Below are 24,431 nucleotides of genomic sequence, written 5' to 3' on the forward strand. Positions count from 1 at the left end.
GCCTTGGAATCACGCGGTTAATTAACCTCCCGACCGGCTGCGTTGCCGGTCTCGAGTACCGGCAACGATAATTGATGAGCGCTATGGATCGCGGGAACGCGATCGATTTCGCGTCGTGAAACGTGGGACGGCGCACGGATCGTACGAAAATTCACAACGAGCACAAGTTTCGAGTATGGCGTCCTTAAAAGACCGCGGCATAATAAGTAAAATCTTAGACGTGAGAAGCAAGAAAGGAGGGAGGAAAAAATTCGAGTAAATGCATCTTATAAACATTATTAAAAGTACTCTTATAAGAATATTATTTATTTATTATTCATCGTCGAATAAAAGTTAAACGATAAAATCCAAATAGAATACTTATTGTTAATAATATTGGAATCCGATTGAATCTTAAGATCTATTTTTTTTTTTTTTTTTAAATATAGATAAGGACGAAAATGAATCCTTCTTTTTCAGTAATCGGATATTCGTGAAGTCGTCTAGGGTGAAATTCGGTTTTACTTTTCGATATCAACGTCGCCTCCTTCGAGTTTATGGCGGCGCTAGTGTGCAACGGCTGATCTCGGATCCGCCACTTTTTCACCGCGTCGGCCCTCTTCATACGTAGACAACCGTCCGTGTCGGCGGAGTGGACGAAGGATTATGTTGCATTAATGGGGCGATGTCAATTCACAGGTTCCATACAGGAGTGCCCTTCGGTGAAAAATAATCCGGCGACACTTTATTAGGTATCACCGTTACGTTCCGCGAAGGCGTGAGTAGCGGGTCGTGTTACGAACGATTGACAGGCCTGTTACGGAAGAAGCCGGCGTTCGTAAAACCTTGCATTGTCGCACGTTCCGTTTCTTATATCACGGGATCGGAACACCTTTTACGATCTCTCTCCTTTTATAGGAGAGAATGAGAGTGATAGAGTAAAGGTGTTGGAGTGAGAGTGATGCTTTAATAATATTGGGCCATGCTGGATTTATATGGTCGCCGCATTAAGGGCTGCTTTATATTGTCCTCCAATCTTTCTTGAATTGCCATTTTCTTTTTTTTTTTCGTATTTGAATAAAAAGAAAAAGAAAAATTAAACGATCCTTCCTATCATATACGATAAATTATAAAAATTAAAAGTATTGAATGATGTGTCTTTAAAATACGATTATATCATTTATATTTATGTTTTTTAATCAGTTGGCTATATATATTCTCGAGGCAATTTAAACCCTCACTAGAGTAGATTGTGACAGTTAATATTTAAAGGTTGAATTTTATTTCTTGAATTCTTTCTCTATATATAACAAATTATTATTGACTTTGAGTGATACGCCTTTAAAATATGATTATAATTATAAATTTATATTTATTAATCTTTGTGCGACAAGTATAATCGACGCAACTTAAATATTAAAATATAGATAGCAACGGGGTTAAATTTTATTTCTTCGATCCTCCCTTTACGTGTAACAAATATATAAAAATTAATATTGCAGAGGGATTAAAAATATTGACTTTGAGCGATATGATTATGATCATGAAATTTATATTCAGTTATATTTGTGCATGCACGAGTACAACCGATTTACAATTTAAATAAAATAAATCTTGAGATTCCAAGATTCTTCATATGCCTTGAAAAAAGTCTATTCCATTTTTACCGAAAGATGTTCAACTATTTGGCCGAGGAGTGCGGATATCAATGTCCAGAATCATGCCCACTTGGAACATTACACACTGTCAACTCGTTACACACACACGCGCGCGCGCGCGCACACACAGAGTCTATGGTTCGCCACATCACGCTTCGCCGCTTTTCCTATGGAAAATATTGACCTCCGCGCGCGCGCGCGCGCACACCGATAACGCGTCGGATAATGTATAGCTTCCCGCGGCATTGTAAGTGTTGATTTTCCGTGTCGCGTTTGCATAGACGCCGCGGACTATTAATTTGATGCGGTCAGATATAGCTACAATGGTGAATCACGGGTGGAACTTGCTGCGTTAATTATTGCCGTTCGCTCGCCCTCTTCCCCCCTCACCATGTGCAACAAAAAGATACGAAGACTCGTAAAAAATGAAGCAAGAAGAAATTTGATTTGGTAAAAAAAAAAGAGAAAATTTTATTCCTTTAAAGAAAAATTTCGAACAAGATAATAATTGTCTTCTTTGTTATCGTTTTTTATCCTAATTTTATTCAATAATTTAAATTATTCTGAAGTAATTCAACGTTTTCTTTTAACAAATGTTAAATTCTCTTTTTCGAAAATATTTGTAAATTTTTTATTCGTCTTTCATCTCGAGTGATCATGTTGAAAGTTCGTTGCAAAATTGCGGGAAAGGAAATTTCAATTCGTACGTTTTATAAATTTTATAATTTCACAGGGATGATGAGTATCGCGAATTTTTTTGACAAGCAATTATTACCGCATTATTTTCACGGTAGAATATAACGATAGAATTTAAAAAGTATCGGCGTGAAATAATGGAACATGGAGAAGCGATAAAAGAGGGATGGCGAATGTGAGTCGAAGACACTTGAGCGGCGGTGAATCAAGACAGTGGTGGGATCCCGATTTTTCCGTCTCGCCACCGAGTATTTTCGGCTTGCAACGCATTACGGAGTCGCGCAGGCTTGGGCACGTTCTTGCGGATTCTTGGGAAACGCTGTTAAGCCGAGAATAAATTTTTAATGGGCCCGCCAGAAGGTTTCCGACTTCGTGAAATATATTACCGCGATACATGCAAATGATCGGGACTTAGGAATTAAAGTGCGCGGTTTCCTTTTTCACGGAATACTTTTTACGCTATTTCGATCGACGTGAATCGAGAATAATTTGAAAAAGCGTGGACCGATCGTGTAACATCGTTTCAAAATGCTTGAAACTGATATTTCAAATGTTTTTTTTCTTTCTTTTTGAAGAATTATTTTAATTATTCATCGATAATTGTATGACAGAAAATAATACTTTGAAACTTGTTATTTCTGTGGAAACAATTAAACTTGTTTATTTTTTAAATTTTATAATCAGATGGAAGAACGAATTAAAAAAAAATTTACGAATACAATATTAGAAAATATAATTAATCATCAATAGTTTAATAAATTTATAATTAGCAAATGTTTAGCGAATTAATAACAAATTGAAAAAAAAATCATTGCGATTAATTATTTGACAAATGGAAATTAGTATACGCGTATTTTCAGAATGTATATTCATCTCTAACAAGCTAGCGTTGCTATTTCTATTTTCAAAGAAAAAGTTGCGAGGTCCATAACTCAGGGTTATACTTAACAACGTATATTCGGTGGTCAGAGAGGCGGAAGAGGCTAACGCACGAAATTAGATGGCCAAAGTTCCAAAGGCCAATGCTTGTTACAAGGTAATACAAAAGTTTCGTTGCGCAGAGAGGAGAGAGGAAAAAAAAAAGGAAAAAAAAAAAAGAAAGAGGAAAAGACGGCCGTTTCCACTTATTCTTTCGTCGAGGTTCGAGAAATTAGAGCGAGAAAGATGACGGGCGGAAGAAAGACACGAGCGCCACGAGTCTCAGGAGGGATGAATAATTTAAGGACGTCTGATCGCGCGATCGAAATTCACGTGTCTGGGAATCGCTTTGAACGTCAAATTACAGAGAGCCTCTCTCCTCGGCCGATCTCTTGAATAATTGTGTTACAGACGGTCGATCCATTTAAATCACTCTATTGCCAGCGAACCGGTTCATTAAAATGCACCGGATCGAATTTCTGTCGGACCCGGCTGCTCCGCCGCGTAACAAGAAAACTCTGATAAATCTTATCGACCGGCGCGTGTATCCGTCTTCAGACGGACCTGTCGACAGACGCTCGAATAATCTCGTGTCCTCTCCTTGGGAGATATACCGAGTGTACGTTTATCGATGCCATCCGTTTTGCTCGTGATTCGAAAAGTTTATCGATTATCGTGCAAACAGACGTATATGTATCGATACGATATTGATTCATGGCGTAAAAAACTATTAATCCTCAACCGAGATACGTCACTTTTGACGTGTCTTTGAAATTTTCGAATAACGCTTTGATCCAGCGGCGAGCAATGTGCTGAGCGTTGATATTCAATTAAGATTAATACAAATAGTTCATTTTTCTTTTAACTCTTTATATCAGTATCCAATATTATCGACGTCATTTAATACCCGATCGTCCAGGAAGATTTTAGAAATTTTTTTTAATTACAAAATTCTTTGATCATCAAGAATACCTGGGTAATGAGATATGTAATAAGCTGAATTGGTTGATGCGTAGAATGCATATCCATCCAAACTTTAGGTTAGAATATTTTCAAAGAATGCAACGCGCACAAAGAGACAACCTTGCACAGCAATCTGCGATGTAATGTATAGCGCGGGACTAGTTGGCGGTATGCGAGAGCTGCATCAAAGGACCACGCTAATATTCGCATGACATAAATGGAAGATGAATGGCGCGCAAGTTAGGCCTACGCAACAAACATAAGCGTTGCTACAGTTCCCTCTGTCGGCTATATCGCGCACCAGGCGCCACCGCAACACGGTCCAGTCTTGCGCGTACACGTGTACTTGTACACATGCTCGCCAATAAATTCTCGGCTTAAATCCTTGCCATGGGTTTCCTTACGTGACGCTCGAATCTATTATCGAAACGATGGTGACTCGTCATTCAATGGGGGAGCAGCAATACGTTTTCAGGATTCAACGAATCGCGGGTGAACGGACAGACACGATTGTTATTGCTTGTAACGAACGAAGGATCGCGCGATTTCATTGGATGCTTACGAAGCGCTGGCATTTGCAGGCAGTTTGGCGGAATATATCGGCGGTCAAGTGGAAATAAAACGTCTACGTCGCTGGATAATGCCGGTCGTTAATATCGGGTCGCGACGTAGACGCCCTCTACGAGATCGAATGGATGATTTTCTGAAACGACGATTCGGCTTTACACGAGAAAATAATAGAGCAATGGAAGAAGAATAATATGTACACTGTTTTATTCGTCCCTTTGTTTTATCAGTGAAAATCAATGAAACCATTATCACGCATCATTTACGAAAAATAACGTGCAAAGAAGTTATTTTCTCGAATTGATAAGCAGATTATTATAAGAGAGATAATGTATCGTAATCGTTATAAAAAAAATACACCGCTTTATTCGATGCTTTCAGTAAAATTCAATAAATCCATTGTCACGCATCATTTGCAATTTGTGCAATCAATTACACTCAATTTCTCGATTAATCGTTCATAATCACGAATTGGCCGGTAAACGCAGAGTTTCGCAGTTATAAAGCAACAGGCATCGCAATCGGCGCAAGAACGAAATTACTGGCTACACACAAATTACGAACTGGATACGCATCTCCCGTTTCCCGTGGCAAGCCCGCCCTTCCTTCCGTCGAGGCGCAGCTTGATCATAAAGCTCGTTCCGTCTCCTACATACCGACCTCCACGTAAATATCATTCTCGTTTTACGTAGATGCGGCTTCTCATCGGCAGAATAAACATCCCGGAGGTAAGGTTACCCCTAACGAGGAAACGTTGCTCCTTGATCCAAAAGGGGGATAGACGATATTTCTCCGGCTTTATTATTGCTGTCGAGTAATTAAACCGTTTTCCATACCACCGGCTTGAAATCAAACGGGATCCTGGTGACTTCTGGCGGCCTTTATCGGAACTAACTTTTTCACATGATTCAGGTTATGTAAATATACATATACTGGACTGGCGGTCGAGATTGAAGTGATTTGATGGACTTTTTTATAGTGAACAAGATTTATACTGATTTATTACTTGTTTTTTCGATATCGTAAAAGCTGATATCTTGCAACATCTAGAGTGTTTTTACTTTTTCTTTTAATATTACATCATGTTTTTAACTATCTTTATTTAATATTTTTAAATTTATAAAATATTTTATTCCCGTATATTATTATTTTCAATTAAAATTTATTTAATAATATTGAAAGAATATCTTCGCATTGACAAACAATTATTGTATATGTTAATATGTATACAAATAGAAAAATATTTTTAAACCAAGTACGAAAATTTTGACCATAAGTGAAAGCAAATGGATTCAGGTTTTGTCATTTTAATGTTAATGCGAATTAACAAGATTGGTTAATTAGATACAATCTTTGTACAATATGTACTTCTTTTTGCTATAGTGGACAATAACATTAGCATATCATTATATAAATATTCCAATGCACAAAAGTCTTTATAGAATTGTTGGATTTACGTTAATTTGTATTATCTATTTAATTCAACATCTCGAACGAGATGATTCTTGATTTTATTTCAAAATAATTTACATTTATCACGATTAATGAAGCCATTTTATCGAGTTGTTATTCCGTCAAACAAACTTTAAAAAATTACTTTTCATGGTTAAATCGTTAAATTTTCAAACGAATTTGATTAAATTTAATAATCTAATATTGAAAAAGAAATATATTTCATACTTTTTTTCTAACTTTAACAAATATATCTCTAAAAAAAATCAATACGATGAAATTTACTTCAGGAGAGTTTTAACAGAACAGCAACATCCAATCCTCAACATAACGCTATCATCCTCACTCCACGCTCTCAAAGCCCAATGGGGAGGGGAGTTAAGCTCCATACCTGGGCTCTAATAACATTGACCCATCATAAAACAGAACTCGACCTAATCCCACCGCCCATTCCAATACCCCTGGATGAATCTATTATACAACGATGACCCGTTCTCCATTGCTTTCTCGATTCCCCCATTAAGATTAAAAAGCATCCTCACCTTGATAATTACTCGCCGCGGTTAGAGTGATCGGGGACGTGGCAACAACAACATGGACGTCCACGAGAATCTGTTGTAGAGGTCGTTGCAATAAGAGATCCAGACGGAGAGAAAGAGAAGAGAAGAAAGAGAGAGAAAGAGAGAGAAAGGGAAAAAGTGAAAACAAGCGAGAAGCCGATACACCGAGGTTTTCTCATTATTTTAAGTGACTCGAGAGAGAGAGAAAGAGAGAGATAGAGTGTGTGTGAGAAAAAGAGAGAGGCAGAGGGCGCTGTGTGTATACGCGCGCCATATATCACCACTTGCCACTCAGCCGGGCCGGTATCGTGTAATCGAGTTGTCAGGCAAACTACCCCTTACGGAGAATGGCTCCGCTATCGTTGTCGCCGCCGCAGACGCCGCCGACGCCATAGTAGTCGCCTAATGCACGCGTTATTACGTTACACGCATTTAAAACTTGCCTCCTATTAGCAGTTTGCTGTCATCTGCGGCCGCCGCGCCTCGGCAGAATTTGAGGCGAGACGAAGGCCTTTCCTTCCTCGTCATGCCTCTCCCTCCCTCCCCCCACCATCGGCCACCATCGTCGCGATCGTCCGCAACCCTCGAGGCTAACTTTGTTTCTCCCGTCGAACGGATTTAATACTTTGCCAGCCATTACGCTGGCCGATCTAATGGATCGTGCGCTTAAAATATTTAGTTCGAGGTAGATGGCGCTCTCCCCCTCGCTGTCTCGGCGGCGTTGTTGTTTTTCCTTCTTTTTCGCTATGGCGGTGATTGAATTGAAGAGTGGAGAGCGGAACTTTTAGGCGTTCGAGGAGATTGCGTCGATTAACGTATATGATTAATCGAATTCAACGTTGTAAGGAGATATATCGATCCCACGATCGATCTAATGATTTTAATGGAAGGCGATGGAAGCGATGAAACCGTTTAAAAAATATCCCCGGGGCCGGGATTTTATAATGTGTTTATTTTAAAAGTGTTATTGTTGCAAAATTACAAATTCGTGTTCATTGGTGTAGAGCGATATATTCAAATGTATTCGATCTGTAAAAGCACTACAGAGGTTAGCTGTTACCGATAACGGTAATAGATGTGGCTTTGGATTTCCGGCGCTGGATACAAGGAATATGAATTAAAGATAAAATACTCTGCCAATATCCAGAGCGTGTTTCACCGTTTCGAATTCGCGCCTGTTAGAGCGGGGCGATAACTCTTGTCCTTCGGAAATATTAGATACTGTTGTGCGTAGTTTCGCATCTATTGCTTGATAGCCGGTGTCGCGTCGTATCGAACAACGATCGTGGCACAACTTTGGATATTAGCCGATCCCCTATCCCTTATCATTCGTGAGACAGTTTGTCACTTACAGCCGAATCTACATTCACGATCGCGTGCAGATTACTAGCCCAGTTACCGTTTTGACATTTGAATAGCTCTCGGATAGTTGTGCGTGTTGCATATAGGATGTGTTAAAATTATTATACCTTTGTATTTGATTGTCTATAAGTAATACGGATCATTGGACTAGAGGGAAATGGAGAAGGGAAAATTAAATTTGTCTGAAATTTGATTTCTTATTAAAAAGAGTTTTTTTTTTCTAATATCACGAATTATCGAGTCTAATTAATACGATCATTAAAGAAAGAAATATATCGATTATTTTTGTATCTATCGAAGAAAGAGCTTAAAAACGATTATGAGATTATTTCATGCAACATCAGCGCATTCGAGCGTTTACATCACAAACTACTCGATACCAGTCGTACGAGAAAAAGGATACGATATGGCTTTCTGGAACGAGAACACTCAAGGGGCCGTGGAAATCCGAACGAAAAACCAATAAATCACGTTGTGTTTAACGAACCTTCATGTTTCTATGCACACCCTTGGGAATAATAGGGCGGAAGTGTTGTTTTTACTGTGCAGAGAGCCAGCTGGCCTGTAATGTTTGAAAAGAAGATGATGGCGTTTACCAGCCCTCGTTACACGAAGAATACTCGAGCGAATTACACGGGAACCTAGTCATTTCATCGCTCATATTTCAGAATTTTAGGCATTAGGTAAAATTCGACACCTAATGAGAAAGATATTCTAATGATATTAATAACAAGTCTTTTTTAAAATAATTTTAAAAATACTAATATTGATATACGTGGTAAAGAAAAATGTTACTTTGAAGAAGACCAAAGTGATATTCAATAATAAACTATTACAGTCCATTCATCGACTCATTAACTGTAAATAAAACATTTTTAATTGTCTCCTTTTCAAACTCTTCTAACCTATTATTCCTTTGAATTCTTTTTCAAGATTTTTCTCGTCCAATTTCAATAATAATTTCACCACGAATTGGCTAATTTTATCAGATTTCATCACACATACATTTTTCCGAATAAAACTCTACAATCAAATCGAATCTATCGATCCTATTCATCGATGCAATATCAGTTTCATAGTCAGGAATCGCACGCGGTTGCACTTTCACCTCGCTTGGGAATAACATCGAAGTGGTACCATTCATATCCGTTTCGCGGCGCCACGATCGGGCCTACGCTCGTGCGCGAGCCCACTTAATAATGCAGATAGAGAATAGCCGTGATCCGGGCCGCGGCTCGTGTAAGTCATGATTAATATTTCAGGTGTCGACCGTGCGCGAGGTTACCGGCCGTTTTGGCGAGGGCGGGGTTAAGACTGACCATTGCTGGCCCTCGAGTAAGGTTTCGTTGTCCGGTAGGCTGTTAATTATTCGCAAAGGAAATTAATGCGTTCCCGGCAATAATTTATATCGGCCGAGAAATGAATGGTTGGCACAAGGAATTATTCACGGTTCGTGTCTTGGCCGTGTACCACCGATTCAACGAACGCATCTCTATCGAATTTTTAAGCGTTGTTTCGCGCGGTACGAAGAAGAATTGGGGTTAGGTAAAATCTGTGAGATGTCTCGATTCTAGTTCATTTCTTGTTTTTCTTACATTATGTAATGCATAATTACATAAGCTATTGTAATTTAGACAATAGTTCGAATTCTAGAATTCATTTAATTAAGCATCGACGAAAATTATTTCGCTGTGATAAAAAGCATAGCATAAATTATAAAATACAAAGAATTTAATGAATGTATATATTAAGATCATATCTACTTTTTCTGGGAGTTGGAAAGAAGCTTTTAACTTGCTCGATTTCGAAGCGTAAAACGGCAAAATCAATCCTCAGTACTTGAAATCGGTTCTCTCGGAAGTATTCGCCTCGTTACAATGAATTTACCGAGTTCGCTGTTTAACAATGCACATCTCACCGCCGCCATGGCCGTGTTCCGCGCCAAACGATAACCCGTTGAAATACGTTACGAGCCGGCCGTTTCCGGACCAGTAATGCGCCGGGTTTAGATCTTCTAATCTGTTTGATACATTGCCCGCTCTGCGCGGCTGAGATTGTTTCATGCTCGCAACCCGGTGTTAAATCTTCTTTCCGTCGCCGCTTCCTCGAATATGTTATTACTATTTTAATTGCGCCTTGTGTCGTTGTATCTTAAGGAAAGGGTCCTGTATTTATACGGAAATTTATTTCCACGAGAATATCTTTCGTGGACGATAGTACATAAAGTTGGTCACGGTTGGTCGTTGTTTATTTCTCTCGACATATTATTCCTGTGAACGTAGAACTTAATGCATACTGAAAATATTATAAACAGAGACGCTTTCCAATATATATAAGTTATTATAAAAAAGTTAATGGAAGGGATTAAAAGATCATTAAACGGTTAAATACGTAAACAGAAAGCTTAATGTATCGATATTATCAATATCATATTACCGGAGATTAATGTTTCATCTATTCCATTTTAAAATGAAAATGATAAACAATCGACAGTGTATTCCTATCACTCAAAGGCATTCTACCGTACTTTATTTATTTTCATCCCATCCCGCATACGCCATAAATTATAGCTCGTGCTCCTGCACACGTTTCCACGTTTCATTTCCTTCGATTTTCCTTTTCTCTCCCCCTCCTTCACTCCCCTCCTCCCCCCGTAACCAATTCTATCGACTCGAATCTTGGTCTTCCCTTCAGGAAACGACCCACAGTCGTGGAATATAAAATAAAAGAAAGTCTCGCGTGGAGGGAAAGTTCTCTTCTCCTCCTCCTCTCCCCCCCCCCGAGCTACGGTATGCTGCGGTTTCCGTGCTATCGTCGCCGCGCGAATAATGAAACGCGTCAATAACTAATTCATGGTATCGATGACGATGACGAGGGAAGTTGCAGTGGCGGCGTGTCCGTGAAATATAGCCCCCGTAACAGGTGTAGCGGCCATTCATTACGCTTGAAAATAACGCGGCTCCTCGCATCGTGAACGAACGTAAATCCAACGCGGAGGGAGAGGAGTTGGGAAGGAGAGGGAAGGGGAGGGGGAGTGTTGGCGGAAAATACAGAGCTCTGAAATTTCAATTTCCCTCCCTTTCGCCGGCCGCGTCCGTCCATTCCTTTTGTTCTTTCATCTTCTCCTTTCCCCTCGTTTGTTTTCCCTTCCGCGGAATAATGCATTAAAATATTTTCTGGCGGCCCGAGCTCGTCGTCGGCTAGCACGGAAGTTAGGAGGATTGAAACGTTTCAACGAAACGCACGAATTATCCTCACTGCATGTGATGTTCAAGATTTTTTTTCTCTGTTTGTTTGTTTTTTTTTTTCCGTAGAGTTTGCGCGTTGCGGGTGAGATTGAAAAATGATGGTTTTTTTTTTCGTTTGATTCGATTTTTTTTTTGTTGAATTTTTAATGCAATCGAGTTATACAAGTATGTTGTTGTTGATTATTGGATTCGGATTTTTGTTATTTTTTTTTTTTTTTTTTATACTAAATTGTCTCGAATTTTTTCTTTAAAAATATTTTAAATTTATTTCTAGTTAATTTGTTTTATATTGATGAAAGTGAGATTGTTATGATAATTATAATATGAAGAATCGAAGATCGTTTTATTTGTTTTACAAGGATAATGTTAATGTGTTCTTAAAAATAGCTGGTGGAGAGAAAATAAAAATTCTATTTTTCATTTTAATACAACTGATTTATTGCTTTGGCTAGCAGCCAGGATATTTACTTACTTTTTCGTTTCATTTTTTTTTTTTTCCTCTCCCCCTGTTATGTTTATACTCGACGATAAAATCGATTCCAGCAATTCCTGAAATAAAAATACCATAGATTCGTTAAATAAACGTCGTTAATTATACATTCAATTAAAACGATTTATTCATATTTTTTCAAGGATTTGCATTCGATTTTTTGCAAAGTTTTTTTTTTTTAAAACGGCGTTTTAAAAATATGCAACAGAGTTAAATAACAAATTTCGCTGTTACAAGCTGTTGTTTTTGATCGATCATCGAGTCTTTTATTAGAGTGCTGGACAAAGTTGCAGATTCGTTGTTGAATGTAAGTTCCATAAACGCTTGTAACAATTATGCAATCACTGTGGTGACGTAAAACTAATTTAAAACATCTCGAACATAGCACTGCAAGTCGTACACAACAAAATGTTTCGAGAATATTTCCCTCGTAATAGACGTCGAAACGTTAATAGGAAATAGAGCGCGTGCGCAAAAAAAAAAAAGAAAAAAAAATAGACTAAACTGAAAACAAAGTTTTTCAATACTACATTAAAAATTTAAATATTAATTAAAAATTTCGATAAATAATTATAATATATAACTTTTTAATCAATAGATGCACTCATTAATGAACAAAAATAAAGTATGGAAATAATATAATATATTAATATGTTAATATCAAATCAATTCTCGAACGATCTCACTTAACCTAAAAAAAAAAACCACTTCATTCAAAAGTCAACGCAATTTTTCTTAGTTCTTCCATCACGAACATATATAACCTAATCACAGCAACGAAAGACTCTCCAGGGGTTCAAAGTAGCACTTTCCCTTTCAGTCTCCATTCCATCCCCATTCCCCCTTAAATTACACATTGCCACTACCAGCAACCACCTTTCGTATTTGACATTTAATTCTCATCACTATTGGTTTTTTGCACCATCGTATCCTTATAAGAACAATCTAAAAGCTTGAACATTTTTTTTTATCATCTTTTTTTTATCAAATCTTTATTACATTAATTCTCGTTCATTCAAGCTCTTAATTTTATTAAATCAAAGGATCGATTTTACAGATCGAAACAAAATTTGTTGTAAAAAAAAAAAAATATCAATTGATTTATTTATTCAGTTATTTATTAATTGAATTGAATTAAATTGAATTCGCGTTAAGCGAAGCGAGATAGATGTATATCATCGATATGATGATGAGAGTGAGAGGAAGACAGATCGTTCTATCTTCTTTCTGCTGTAAGAATTATTTTAGGACTAAAACAAATTTTCTCCTCCTTTTCTTATTAAGTTAGATTATCAGCACTTTTCACGTTTGATATTTCATTTTCATCTTCATTGTTTTGCGTATTATCAACATGCGATTATCTTACAAAATTAAACAGACTTCTCTTCCCATCTTTCTCAGGTTAAGTGGACCGACCGTGGCGCCACTTGACGAGAAAAGGATTCGTAAGATTCGTTAAGTGGGGAGGAAAAAAAAACACCATCTTTAGGAACTTTTGCCCGCGCGAAATACGATTAAACGTCATTACGGAAACGTCCAGAGCGTTTCTTGTCTTCCATGAAAGGAAGTTTCATCGGTTCGATGCCCTACTTTAAAGGCTCGGGTTCAATCGTGCGTGTGACTTTTCCCCCTTCTCCCCCCCTTTCGTTTCGATAGTGGCTTTATTTCGCCGCAAAATCGATGCAACAGACGCGTTTATTTTAGTCGAAATCCCGCGGATATTCTATCCGCTCTGATAATCGCGGATACGAAGAGATAAATTTCGTTCGAATTTCGCGTTAACTTTGTTATATCTCAAATTGGACGTCTTTGATGATATAGTACAGTTGTTTCTTTTATTTATTTCTTTTTTCCCCTCCTTTTCGAATAGTACGCGAATATTTTCGAATATTTTTATTTAAATTTTCTTTTTTATACAAAGATGCGATTGTTCGAAATATTAACTAATTTCTCTGCGATGATTTTGCAAACTTTTTGATCCGGCAATGTTTCGAAAATTGAAACGCAATTCAATGGTTTATGACAGATTGAAATTAGAATGATTTGCACAACTTGATGAGCCAAATTCTGCCGATTTATCGAACAATAAATATTTCCTCCGGATTATTCGAGAACGAGTATAATATTGGAGATGAAAAATCTTCCATACGTTTAACGAACTCGTTTATTTGTTGTTGCCATTTCATATCGAGTCGAAAACGATTCGTTCCGCGAATGAAGGATTAATCAATTTATTCTTCGTAGTGGAACGAAATCGCAAGGAATAATTTCCCTAGACACGATTTTCATCGTGTCTATCGTCCTTAGACATTTTTTTTTAATTTAATTAACCACGCAACACCTGAAAAATAACATTTCCTCTTTCGACAGATCCAATTTTGAACAAAAAAAAAATGACAAAATAATACACGTATCTCTTTTTTTTTTTTTTTTAAAAATATATCAAGAATCCAAACAGCATCGACTTATTATGACTCGGCGACGGAGCGCGACTCGTTTTCCCCAAACGATGGACGCCGGTTTCTTTCACGAAAGAGCTTCTTTCGGTTTAAGAAGCGGAAGGAAGAGGAGCGACGAACGGGTAAGGAGGAGGGGGGAGAGGAGAGAGTTGAAGCGAGGAGTGGCCCTTTTCAACGGACGACACTTTTCACCTGTTGAAGATACGGGCTTCCCCCGCTCCTCCCTTATTTCTTCCTCGTTACTCCTTCTTTCTCTTCCCCACTCTCTTCTCTCCTATTTTCTCTTCCTTCTCCTCCTCCTCCTCCTCCTTTTTTCTCTCTTCTTTTTATCCCTCCCTCTCTCTCTCTCTCTCCTTACTCTCGCACTCTCGAGAAAGTGATCTCGATCGTAGAGCCACCACGGGCAAACGGAAAACGTCACCAAAAGTTTCTTCCCTCCCTGCCTCCTCCTCCTTCCCCCTTCCCCTTCCCCGCCCGACTCGATTCCATTCCATTTGACGTCTCGGAAATTGCTTTTCGATAGCGGCCTCTGTGTAGACGGCCCCCGTTGTTCCCTATGCATATGACAGTTAGTAAAAAGACACATTGTGCGCCCCGGCTCTACAAACCTCTTACGCGTATTTTTACCCCCTCCCCATCTACCTTTATCGTGCGCCGCCTCGCGGTAACCGCCGACCTTATCTCTCTGTCTCCGTCTCTTCTTTTCGTGCGTGAAGGAGGTAGGAAAAGTGGGAGGTGGGATTGGTTGGGTTCGCGTTCGCCCAACGACTGATTAAGAACAGGAGAATGAAGGAGGTGGAAAAGGGAGGGAAGGATTCATTTCTTGGAAGGAGAGATGGCTTCGAGGTAAGAAATCGATTTTTCCAAGGACATGCACGATGCACAGTGTCTTTTTTCTCGATGTGCGCACGCTTTCCGTATGCGTGGTGGTTTTTCTTTTTTTTTTTTTTCATTTTTACGCGAGGAACGCCACGAATAATCGCTGTTCGTTGCCCCATCCTCGTCGGATCGTGGCCATGAAACGAATATCGTTTTAAACCGTGGCCATTCATGAAGCGTAATTTCTCTTTTTTTTTTTTCCTCCAGCTCGATGATTGTGCTTATTGTTTTCCTTTTCTATATCTCTCTATTTTGCGTCTTTGTTCTTCGTATGTTATTCTTTTTTTATTTCGTGCGTCATTTCGAGAATTGTTTTTTTTTCTTCTTTTTTCATACACGGATTTTAATTTTCTGAGGAAGGGGGAAAAGAGAACACTGGTTTCATTCATTCATTCACAAGATGATCCTGTATAAGAGGAGCAAATTTGTGCAAGTTGAATTTCAAGTTGAATATCGCAATTTGTTATTAAAGTACTGTGTCACATTATCATTGTATGATATTCCTCGATATTAATAATTAATAAAATTAATAAAAATAATGAATAATAAAGAAAAAGGGAGGAACAGAATTGGAAAAACTGTTATTCTTCTGAAGAATTCTTTTTCTATCTTTAAATTTCGCTTATTTACCAAGTTATTTAAATAAATTAAGTTCGTCTAAGATTTTCTTCATCTAAATACAAATTTCATTCCTCACGAAGAGATAATTTTTCAACAGTTTTGATTTCTGCACCAATTTTTTTTTTTTCGTTTAATAAAGAAAAGGAATAAGAATCGTCCTTTTGCAAGTATGAATGCATTATCAGATATTGCAATCTTATATATGTATATATAGATGAGCATCTCTCCCGATATATATTAAATTTCGATATGTAAGGATACTCGATGAGCAGAAATTCCCTCGTACGAGCTCTGTGTCCCGCTCTGGATGGCTCCCCTACGTCGCGGGGTAAAAGCTTCATATTGATTTAGGCTGGTATGAGAGGGAAAGGCCAGCCTCGAACGCGTCGATGCTATTCAAATTTCGGGGATTCGTGTTTAACTTATGGAGGGGAGGGCGAGAATTTTCACCGATTGATTTATTACTCGAGTCGTTGTAAATCGTCGATCATTCACGGAAATACGCGAAATAATTTCGTTTCGTCGAAATTATTTTGAACAAGGTATAGTTAGAAAGATGGAAGAAGCTTTCTCTCGATCTCTGAAAAATTTGAAAAATAATCAATATCTTTACTTTGCCTCTCTCTTGTTACTCTTGAATTATTTTTGCTCTTTCTTACTTCCCCCCCCCCCCCTCTTTCCTTTTGCGTTCAATTAACGTGTAACGTTGTATTTAATTGTTATTTAGTGTTTTGCGCCAATATTTGACGCACAGCGTCGCACCTATATAACGTTTTATTATTTCCTCTTTAACCGACCCCCTTTTTTCTCATAATTATGAACAACGTGAATTGAAATTTTTTAGAAATTTTGCAGGCAATTAAATATGCTTTGTATAAAAGGACAAAGAGGAAAAGTTATACAAATGAACGGAGGGGACTAATTTGCCTCGATAAATTATATCACGAATAATTAAAAAAAAGAAAAAAAAAAAAAAGAAACGAAACGAATGATGATTCGAGAAAAATCGTGAGGTCCAAAGTTCGATGACCATTCTTTCCATCGACCACCCACCTCTTTATCGCTAATTTGTATATTTATCGGCTAGGACCGATCACGGTTAAGCAAGTTTTGGATTGCGCCAGCAATTTGCCGTAACCCCAATTTATCTTCCGACAGTCATATTTCATCGCGACCCTCGTCGAATGCCCCACGTTCGTTAGCCGAAACGCATAAAATTACCGACGTTCCAGATTAATCGTCAGGTTTCACGATCGAAGGGATTCTTCTCGGACGTAACACTATTCGCAACTAATTAGAGGAGTTCGTCGACTGCCGCGGATATCGTAGATCGCAATTAGATCGGACCGTTCATTTTCATTTGTCCGTTCGTATCGATTGCTCGGCCATTCAATGTTTTCCTGTTTTACCTGATAATATATAAAAAAAAAAGAAATTATTAACTTTGTAAGTTTTGAAATAGTCGTATGAATAGTCTAAGTAAATTTATTAACTGCTTGGATAAAAAAAAATTATTCTAATGATAAATTCGGATCAAAAACTTCTCGAAGTTTGATCCAAAAAAAAAAGAATCTATTTTGTAATTATTTCTCAAGGAGCAATATAAAAACAGCGCGAGGATGATAAATAAAAAAAAATATATATAAATAAATGCGCGATCTTGAACAATTGCGGCAGAAATCAGAAACAATTGCCTCGATTAACCCATTACGTAACAATTCCAATTCAACACTTCCAACGCCACCACTTTCTCACCCTTCACGACAACCAAATCTCCCTCCACCACTCCCCCTCCTCCCACACTTAATACTTGAAACATCCCCCCTAACATCTTAACACTTGCCGAACCGGTCCCTAAATCGCAGCTCGTAAATTTTCCTCGGCGGTTAGAGGCCACAATTTTCAGCGAGGAGATCCCGAGTTTCCTGGAACAAGCCCCTCAAAGATTGATCCCGGGGCGGGCAGTGGCCGGAAGCGGAATTCGCAGCGGCTCGTGTCTTTGACCGAGTGCGAGGGGGGGGAAGGGAGGAAGGCTTTCTTCAGCTCGACGGGAATTCCTTCCGTGGCCGAGGACCGTCGCGGCCCCCGGAGGGGGTGGATTTTGTTTGCGGTGGACCGTTGCCATGACAGCGCGGCCGCCCGGTCATCGAATGCACCTTGGACGCTCGCTTTCCGTCGAGCTTGCTTGGAAAAGTTCGCCGCCCCCGGGGGAACCCCCGTCGCGCTAATTCCGTTTCACCGATTCGCAGGATGTGTACAACTTCCGTACCGTGGATACGGCTGGAATATTGAATGAATTGTTGCAAATTGATGTCTTCTGTACGTAGCAACGTGAAAGGAACGTTTATTGGATGGTTATGCGTATCAAGAGAGGCTAAACTTTATGTGCAAAAGTTCTATGTGTGTTAAGAATAACGAATGGATTGTTGCAAATTGTTGTGCTTCGTGAGAATTAAAAGAAAGCGTTTATTGGATGTTATGCGATCAGAAAATTCTACTAAAAACTTGTTCAAAAAGTGCACAAGGAAAATCAATCTTAATCTTACAATTATATTTTTTATTTTATTTCTATATTGGAATACAAAATTTTCAAATTAGCTTCAATTATTAGTTAAGCGATTATTATAATCTCATGATAGATTTTCAAAATATTCAATTTCGAAATATATTCATACATTTTCGCTTCGATACAATGATCGTTGCAATGAAATCAATTACATGGACAATTATAATTCGGGAAATCCATTAAGCCTGTCAATAAAATCAGACATAACCTCCAAGAACATCAGATTACATCTACTTTCCTACCGTAGAGTCAATACCACGTCGATATCGAAATAATGAATACTTTATCGACCGATAAAATATAGCTATATAGAGGGAGCGTTTCCTAATCGTTTCCAGCAACGTATTATGTCCAATCGAAGGAAGGAATCGAAGAAAAATAGTCGGCTCATTTTTCATCCTTCTTGGTACATTGTCTGCCCCTTCGTGAACGGGACACCACGAAAGGGGATCGAACGAAGTGAACTCCTCTCGAAATATGACGATAAATCGAGCCACCGGTAATATTATGAACCGCATCGAATCAAAAAGGTTCTGCTATTTGTTTCGAGGACTCCGTAAATACGACAGAATGATTGACGGATTTTGAGAGTCTCGCAAGATCGTTGTTGGAAATAAAAGGCAAATAGTGGCGCTTGTTGCGCCACTATGGACATTGTTCTGAGATATTCCGTGCCCGAAATAACGGCAAACAACAACGAACCAATATTTCCAATCAACGCCAGGTCGACACAATAAACAAGGTATGGCGATGCGAGCGCCACCACCGTGTATCAAAGCGATTCTATGGACTGGCCATGGCCTACCGAATGAATACGCTCCAACACTATTATTTTTCTGCCTCGAATACGGGGCCGATTTAGTTTTCTGACCGGAAGTGTGAGCGACAGCGGGAAAACTGACCGGCGAGGCTATCGATTTTATTACCTGACTCGCGTACCACGCGTCGTTACACGTTCGACAATACGCGACACGTGATACCGTGGAATAAAGAATAACCATGGACAAGGTTGATGGCGGGGGCAGGAAGAAATAGGAGTATGGTGTCGAGTGGTGCTATCATTTTTCCCTGTATGTTGAGTGCTCGTTAGCGATGGCGAGCACATAAAAAATGGACTTGAATTTTCATAAGTATGATGTTCTTTTTTTTTTTTTAGATATATCATGTAACTTGAACAGTGAAGCTTATTATTAGGTTACATTTTCATTGGAGTGATATTCTTTGGAATAGTACTTTTTTTTATTCATTCTATTATTAATTATATACAATCTAATTTAAATCGAGGAAAGTAACGATTCACAGATTCCGAGTTTCACAAGTTAAAAATATTTCCAATGAGATGTTTCAAAATTTCAATATTACCAAAACGGCCAATCTACCGATAAAAATAAAAGTCGATATCCGCGAAAATCCACCTAACTAACCCAATATCATATAAACGACTAGATAACCGAGAAATTCATAACCTAGAAACATTGTGCAATTTATACGCGTATCCAAAAATATCACCGACCATCTCCCGATCCTAACCTCTCCACTTTTGCGACTTTTGCGAAATCGTATTTCACACAAGTTTCAACATCCGCCCCGAAACCTACTCTCGCTTGTACACTGTATAAAGCCGGAAGCCAGGGCGAGAGCGCAAATTAGAAAATCCAATCTATAGAAAACGCGGCCAACGAAATTGCGAGAACGAGGCGTAAGAAACGTCACTGGCGCTCGTGGGGTGGGGTAGCGGTGAGAAGAAGAGCGGAAAGCTCGCGAAAAGGAGAGCTGGAGAAATGGTGGAAGGAGAGAGGGGGAGTGGAGGGGGGAGAAGAGGGCATAACACAATTACATGTGGGGCTGAGCTTGCTCTCGACCTTCCGGCTAAGGGAACGGGGGAAAGAGCCGAACCGGTGGGTGGCAAGATTGAATATGAAAGTTTAATGCGAGCAATATCAGCGCCGCTGCCTCGGCCCTCGGCTACTCGCTTTCTCAGACGTCTCGAGCTATCGCGGCTGCCCATCTTGCCCGTATCTCTCTTTATATCGTGGCCACGATGCCTTCTTCGCCGGATTCGCTTCCGATCTTTGATCTCGCGGGGACGTTGTCGCGATGAAGCGGACCGAAATGGGCATTTTGAGCGAGATTGAGATGTAGAAGACCAGCATGAAATTCGTGAAATTGTCGGGAAATGAGAGGGATTAAATATGAGTAATTAATGTTTTGGAATGTTTAGATTAATCAGCGATTCATTTTAGATTAGGTTCGAATTTAAAAGTTTTTGGTTATGATATTTTAGGATGTTTTTTTTAAGTATTTTGAAGAAGTTAAAGTAATATTTTGAAATTGTAAAAAGATGTTTGAAATTGTTTACTAATAATAAGTTTAAGTGTATAGGTAGCGTATATAAGTTTGTTTTGAATTCTGATGAATAATACTTACAAAGTGAGATAAAGTGAGTTATGTCGTTTAATGTACTTAGAAGATGTTTGAAAGTGTTTACTAACAACAAGTATAAGTATGTATGCACGTAACATGTGGGCTTGTTATTTTGAATTTTGATATAAAGTGGTGCAAAGCGAAGCAAAGATTACATTGCTCAACGTGTATAATGCATGAGTCATTTTAAATGGAAGGTTTTTGCAAAACGTGTTTAATATAATTAAAAATCTTAATGCCTTATATTAAACATTTCAACACGTATAATGTATAATTATAAATGTAATTCTTAATAAACGTATTGCAATACGTTTTATTCTTCTCGACGAAGTAATGAGCATTTAAGAGCACTCTTTCATAACTCCCAATATAAGTATACTTGCAAAACCTTTCTCTCTCTCTCTCTCTGAAGCTGCAAACTTTACCGGGCCGCAAAATATATACGCACAATTTATTTACAGTCCTCGAAACTCTTGTCTCCCCTCTCATTTCTCTTTCTCTGCCCTGTAGACAATTCAACGGCGGGAAGAAAGAGCAATTAGATGGACAGAAATGGAAACGGAATGGAATGCTGATTACCGTTTATACCGGGAAAGATAATTATCAATTAAAAACTAACTTTCGCGGGATATTTTGCTTGCGGATGGAATTCACGGTCTCGCTAAGGCGTTTAGTGACTATGCCTTCGGCTATTTGTAAAACTTTCCTCATTAATTACCGACAAGATTCAATCCCCTCATCTCTTCCATACTAAACCCCACCCCCTTACTCTTTGGTCGCGCCCATCTTTTCCAGCTATCTTGCTACCCTTTTGTCCTTCGCGGTGGAACAAAGTTTAATGGTATATTACATCGTGCGTTCCTTGGACGGGCAATTATCCGCCAATTAACGAGACGAATATCGATGCGCCTGTTTTCCAGTCGAGTTAACAAGCTATGACCAAGCGTTATATCGTGAAATAATAACAGAAAGTGATAAGAGTAGCGTTGATTATTGACGAAACGAATTAAAAAATCTGGACGAATGTTCAATTATCGAAAGAAAAAAAAGGTTGTAATACATTTTTATCGTACGAAAATATATAAACGATATTATAATCTGAAATTACGTTAAAGATCTCTGTTTGAATTTTGAAATTATATTAAAAATTGCTTTCAACGTAATATGGTGAAGTTAAATAGCGAGCAAGGATGAAAAGAGCAGCGGAACACCGCTGATCTTTTTAAGTACTTGGCTACGTAGTCTCACACCTCTTTACACTCTGATAAATAGGAGCGAGGCCATCGAAACACTGGCTTTAACCATCTTCCTAATCCAGCCAACGAGCCAGAGTTCTTATCCCCTAACGTTTCCCCGATCTATCGTAACTTTTTCACGCAACCAGACTGTTTTTTCGTATGGTTCGCAGTTTTAAGGTTAGGATTAGCTAAATCAAGATATTTTGTAACGTAACTGCTCTCCAATTCGTGATTTTCTTCTTTTGTTCTCTTATATTTTAAGGGTATTTAAAATTACATGAATATAAATTCTTTTATTCACTAATGCCTGATAACATTTATAATGATATTTCTTGAAATCATGGTTAAATAATAATATTAAAGTTTATTATCACTTTTTATTACATAATACGTTATATATTGCACAATTACAAAAATGAATAATAGATTAACTGCTTATTATAATGTTATATTGTCAATCAACAAATAAACCTAACCTCTAATTTGTCAAAATGAATACGCATACGCAATAATATTCAATTATAACGAGTAATATCTTCCAAATATCTCCAAGAACGAAATCATCGTACGAAATCTGTTTTGGATTAAAACAGAGTCACGTCTGTTGAACCATTGAACCGCAATATAAATGTTAGATATTACGCTTAAATCAAAGTATCGTCGAATCGGGCTACGCGCACTGTCATTTTCGCGTCATGGACTATCAAGCATCGTCGACAAGAATATTCCGACGGCTGATGAACCATTGGCTGCTGTGATGCGCGCCGATTGTCACAGCCAATAGGTAGCGCACAGGATGCCTGCGCGTAAACAGGATACGATGGTACGTGACGGGTGTCGTACAAGCTCACGAGTAACGATTCGAGTGAAATTGGAATGATTCGAAGCAACGGGTATCGGGTGTGACGTGTAATATGTTTTTTCGTATATTTTCGTTGTTCTTGTGAAAGATAAGAGATTGCAAAAAACCTGTTCATCTCTTAAATGATCACTATTCACATACGTATGTAGATATTTTCTATTTTCTTCTGTATTTATTTCTGTATTATAAGAAATACAATAATTATCATAAATAGAATATTATTTATATTATAGTTTATTTTTCTTACCACTATGTTTAAAAGAAAGATACCTGAATATGAGAATATTTTCGCGACAACAGCGCCGTGGCAATTCAAAGAACAACTTACACTCGATGTGGTATTAAGCAAACGCGGAGTTAAAGCAACGACGTGAGTCGAAGTGGCTGTGCAAGGTGTCTATGAAACGGACGAAAGAATAGCTTGACGAGGCAAGTCGAAGCTTTCCAAGTAACGCAGCAATAAAACGAAATGATAGCCATATCGCGAAAGCATCCCATTCTCGAGATGGTCTCTCGACATACGCCCTCTATCAACTGAAACGTGTCGATGACTACAGCTACGGAGCTGTACACATAACACTGTCCATAAGTCATTGAACGACGACGAAACTAGGAATCTGTTGTTCGACGATTACGTTTACATCCCGGTTTGATCTTGAACAATCATAGGGGATGATACTCGTTCGATTCGATGGACAAGCCGATAACAATGAGGCTGCATTTAAGAGCAGACGCGTTGGGATAGGCTCGACGTGGCCCGCCGAGGATACAGCCGACCCTTTGTCTATGAGTAAATGGAATCTAGTGGGAAAGGAAATCGAGGGGGAGTTTAGGGATGCTTGTTTTGGCGAAGAGAAAATTAATGGTCTTGATCTATCTGCGAAATATTATCTAAAGAAAGGCAAAAAAAAAAAAAAAATATTTGTATTTCAGTAAAGAGAAAGTAACAATGAAAATAATTTGATTCTATATACGTTATTTGAAGAACTGCAATTTTTATTTATATGATAAAAAGGCATAGAAATATGTATTGTAAACTCAATTTCAATCTTTTGATGCATCACTCGCCTAAAAAGTTGTCTAAACTGTGTGGATTGTCCAAAAAATTACGGAAATTCCCGAAATTATACCTTTGCCAATGCGAAACGCTAAAAACCATGCAAAATTTATTGGTTGCAGGTGTTGGTGACCGATCGTATCGCACGGGTTCGGACACAGAGGGCGCAGCGACCACCGATAATCCGACAACGCCGTTTCCAACGCCACCACCAACTTTGACGCCGAATCATCGACAGGCGTCTCCGTTTCCCCTGGAGAATACCAACTCCCGCCGGCATCATTACAACGGGAGCATATCATCGGAGAGGTCCCGCAATGGCAACGGTGCGGAGTTAATTAGAGGCACGAGCGGAGTTACGTTCGCTGATACGCTCGCGCGCTCACGCTTGCAATGCAGACGATACTTACAAATGTCACGAGACGAGACCCG

At 38.6% G+C, this 24,431-nt stretch overlaps 1 protein-coding gene across 5 annotated transcripts in view; it reads left to right on the forward strand.

The window, feature by feature from the left end:
- The window catches only part of LOC411155 (teneurin-a), a 658,614-nt gene that overhangs the window by 286,860 nt on the left and 347,323 nt on the right, over positions 1-24,431 (forward strand). For all 5 annotated transcript variants that reach the window (XM_006569977.3, XM_006569976.3, XM_006569975.3 and 2 more), the window contains exon 5: positions 24,122-24,325. In XM_006569977.3, coding sequence (XP_006570040.2) covers positions 24,122-24,325 — 204 coding nt within the window. The remainder of the gene's footprint in view (positions 1-24,121; positions 24,326-24,431) is intronic.

Source organism: Apis mellifera, linkage group LG6 (genome assembly GCF_003254395.2).
Source record: "Apis mellifera strain DH4 linkage group LG6, Amel_HAv3.1, whole genome shotgun sequence".
Taxonomy (NCBI): Eukaryota; Metazoa; Arthropoda; class Insecta; order Hymenoptera; family Apidae; genus Apis; species Apis mellifera.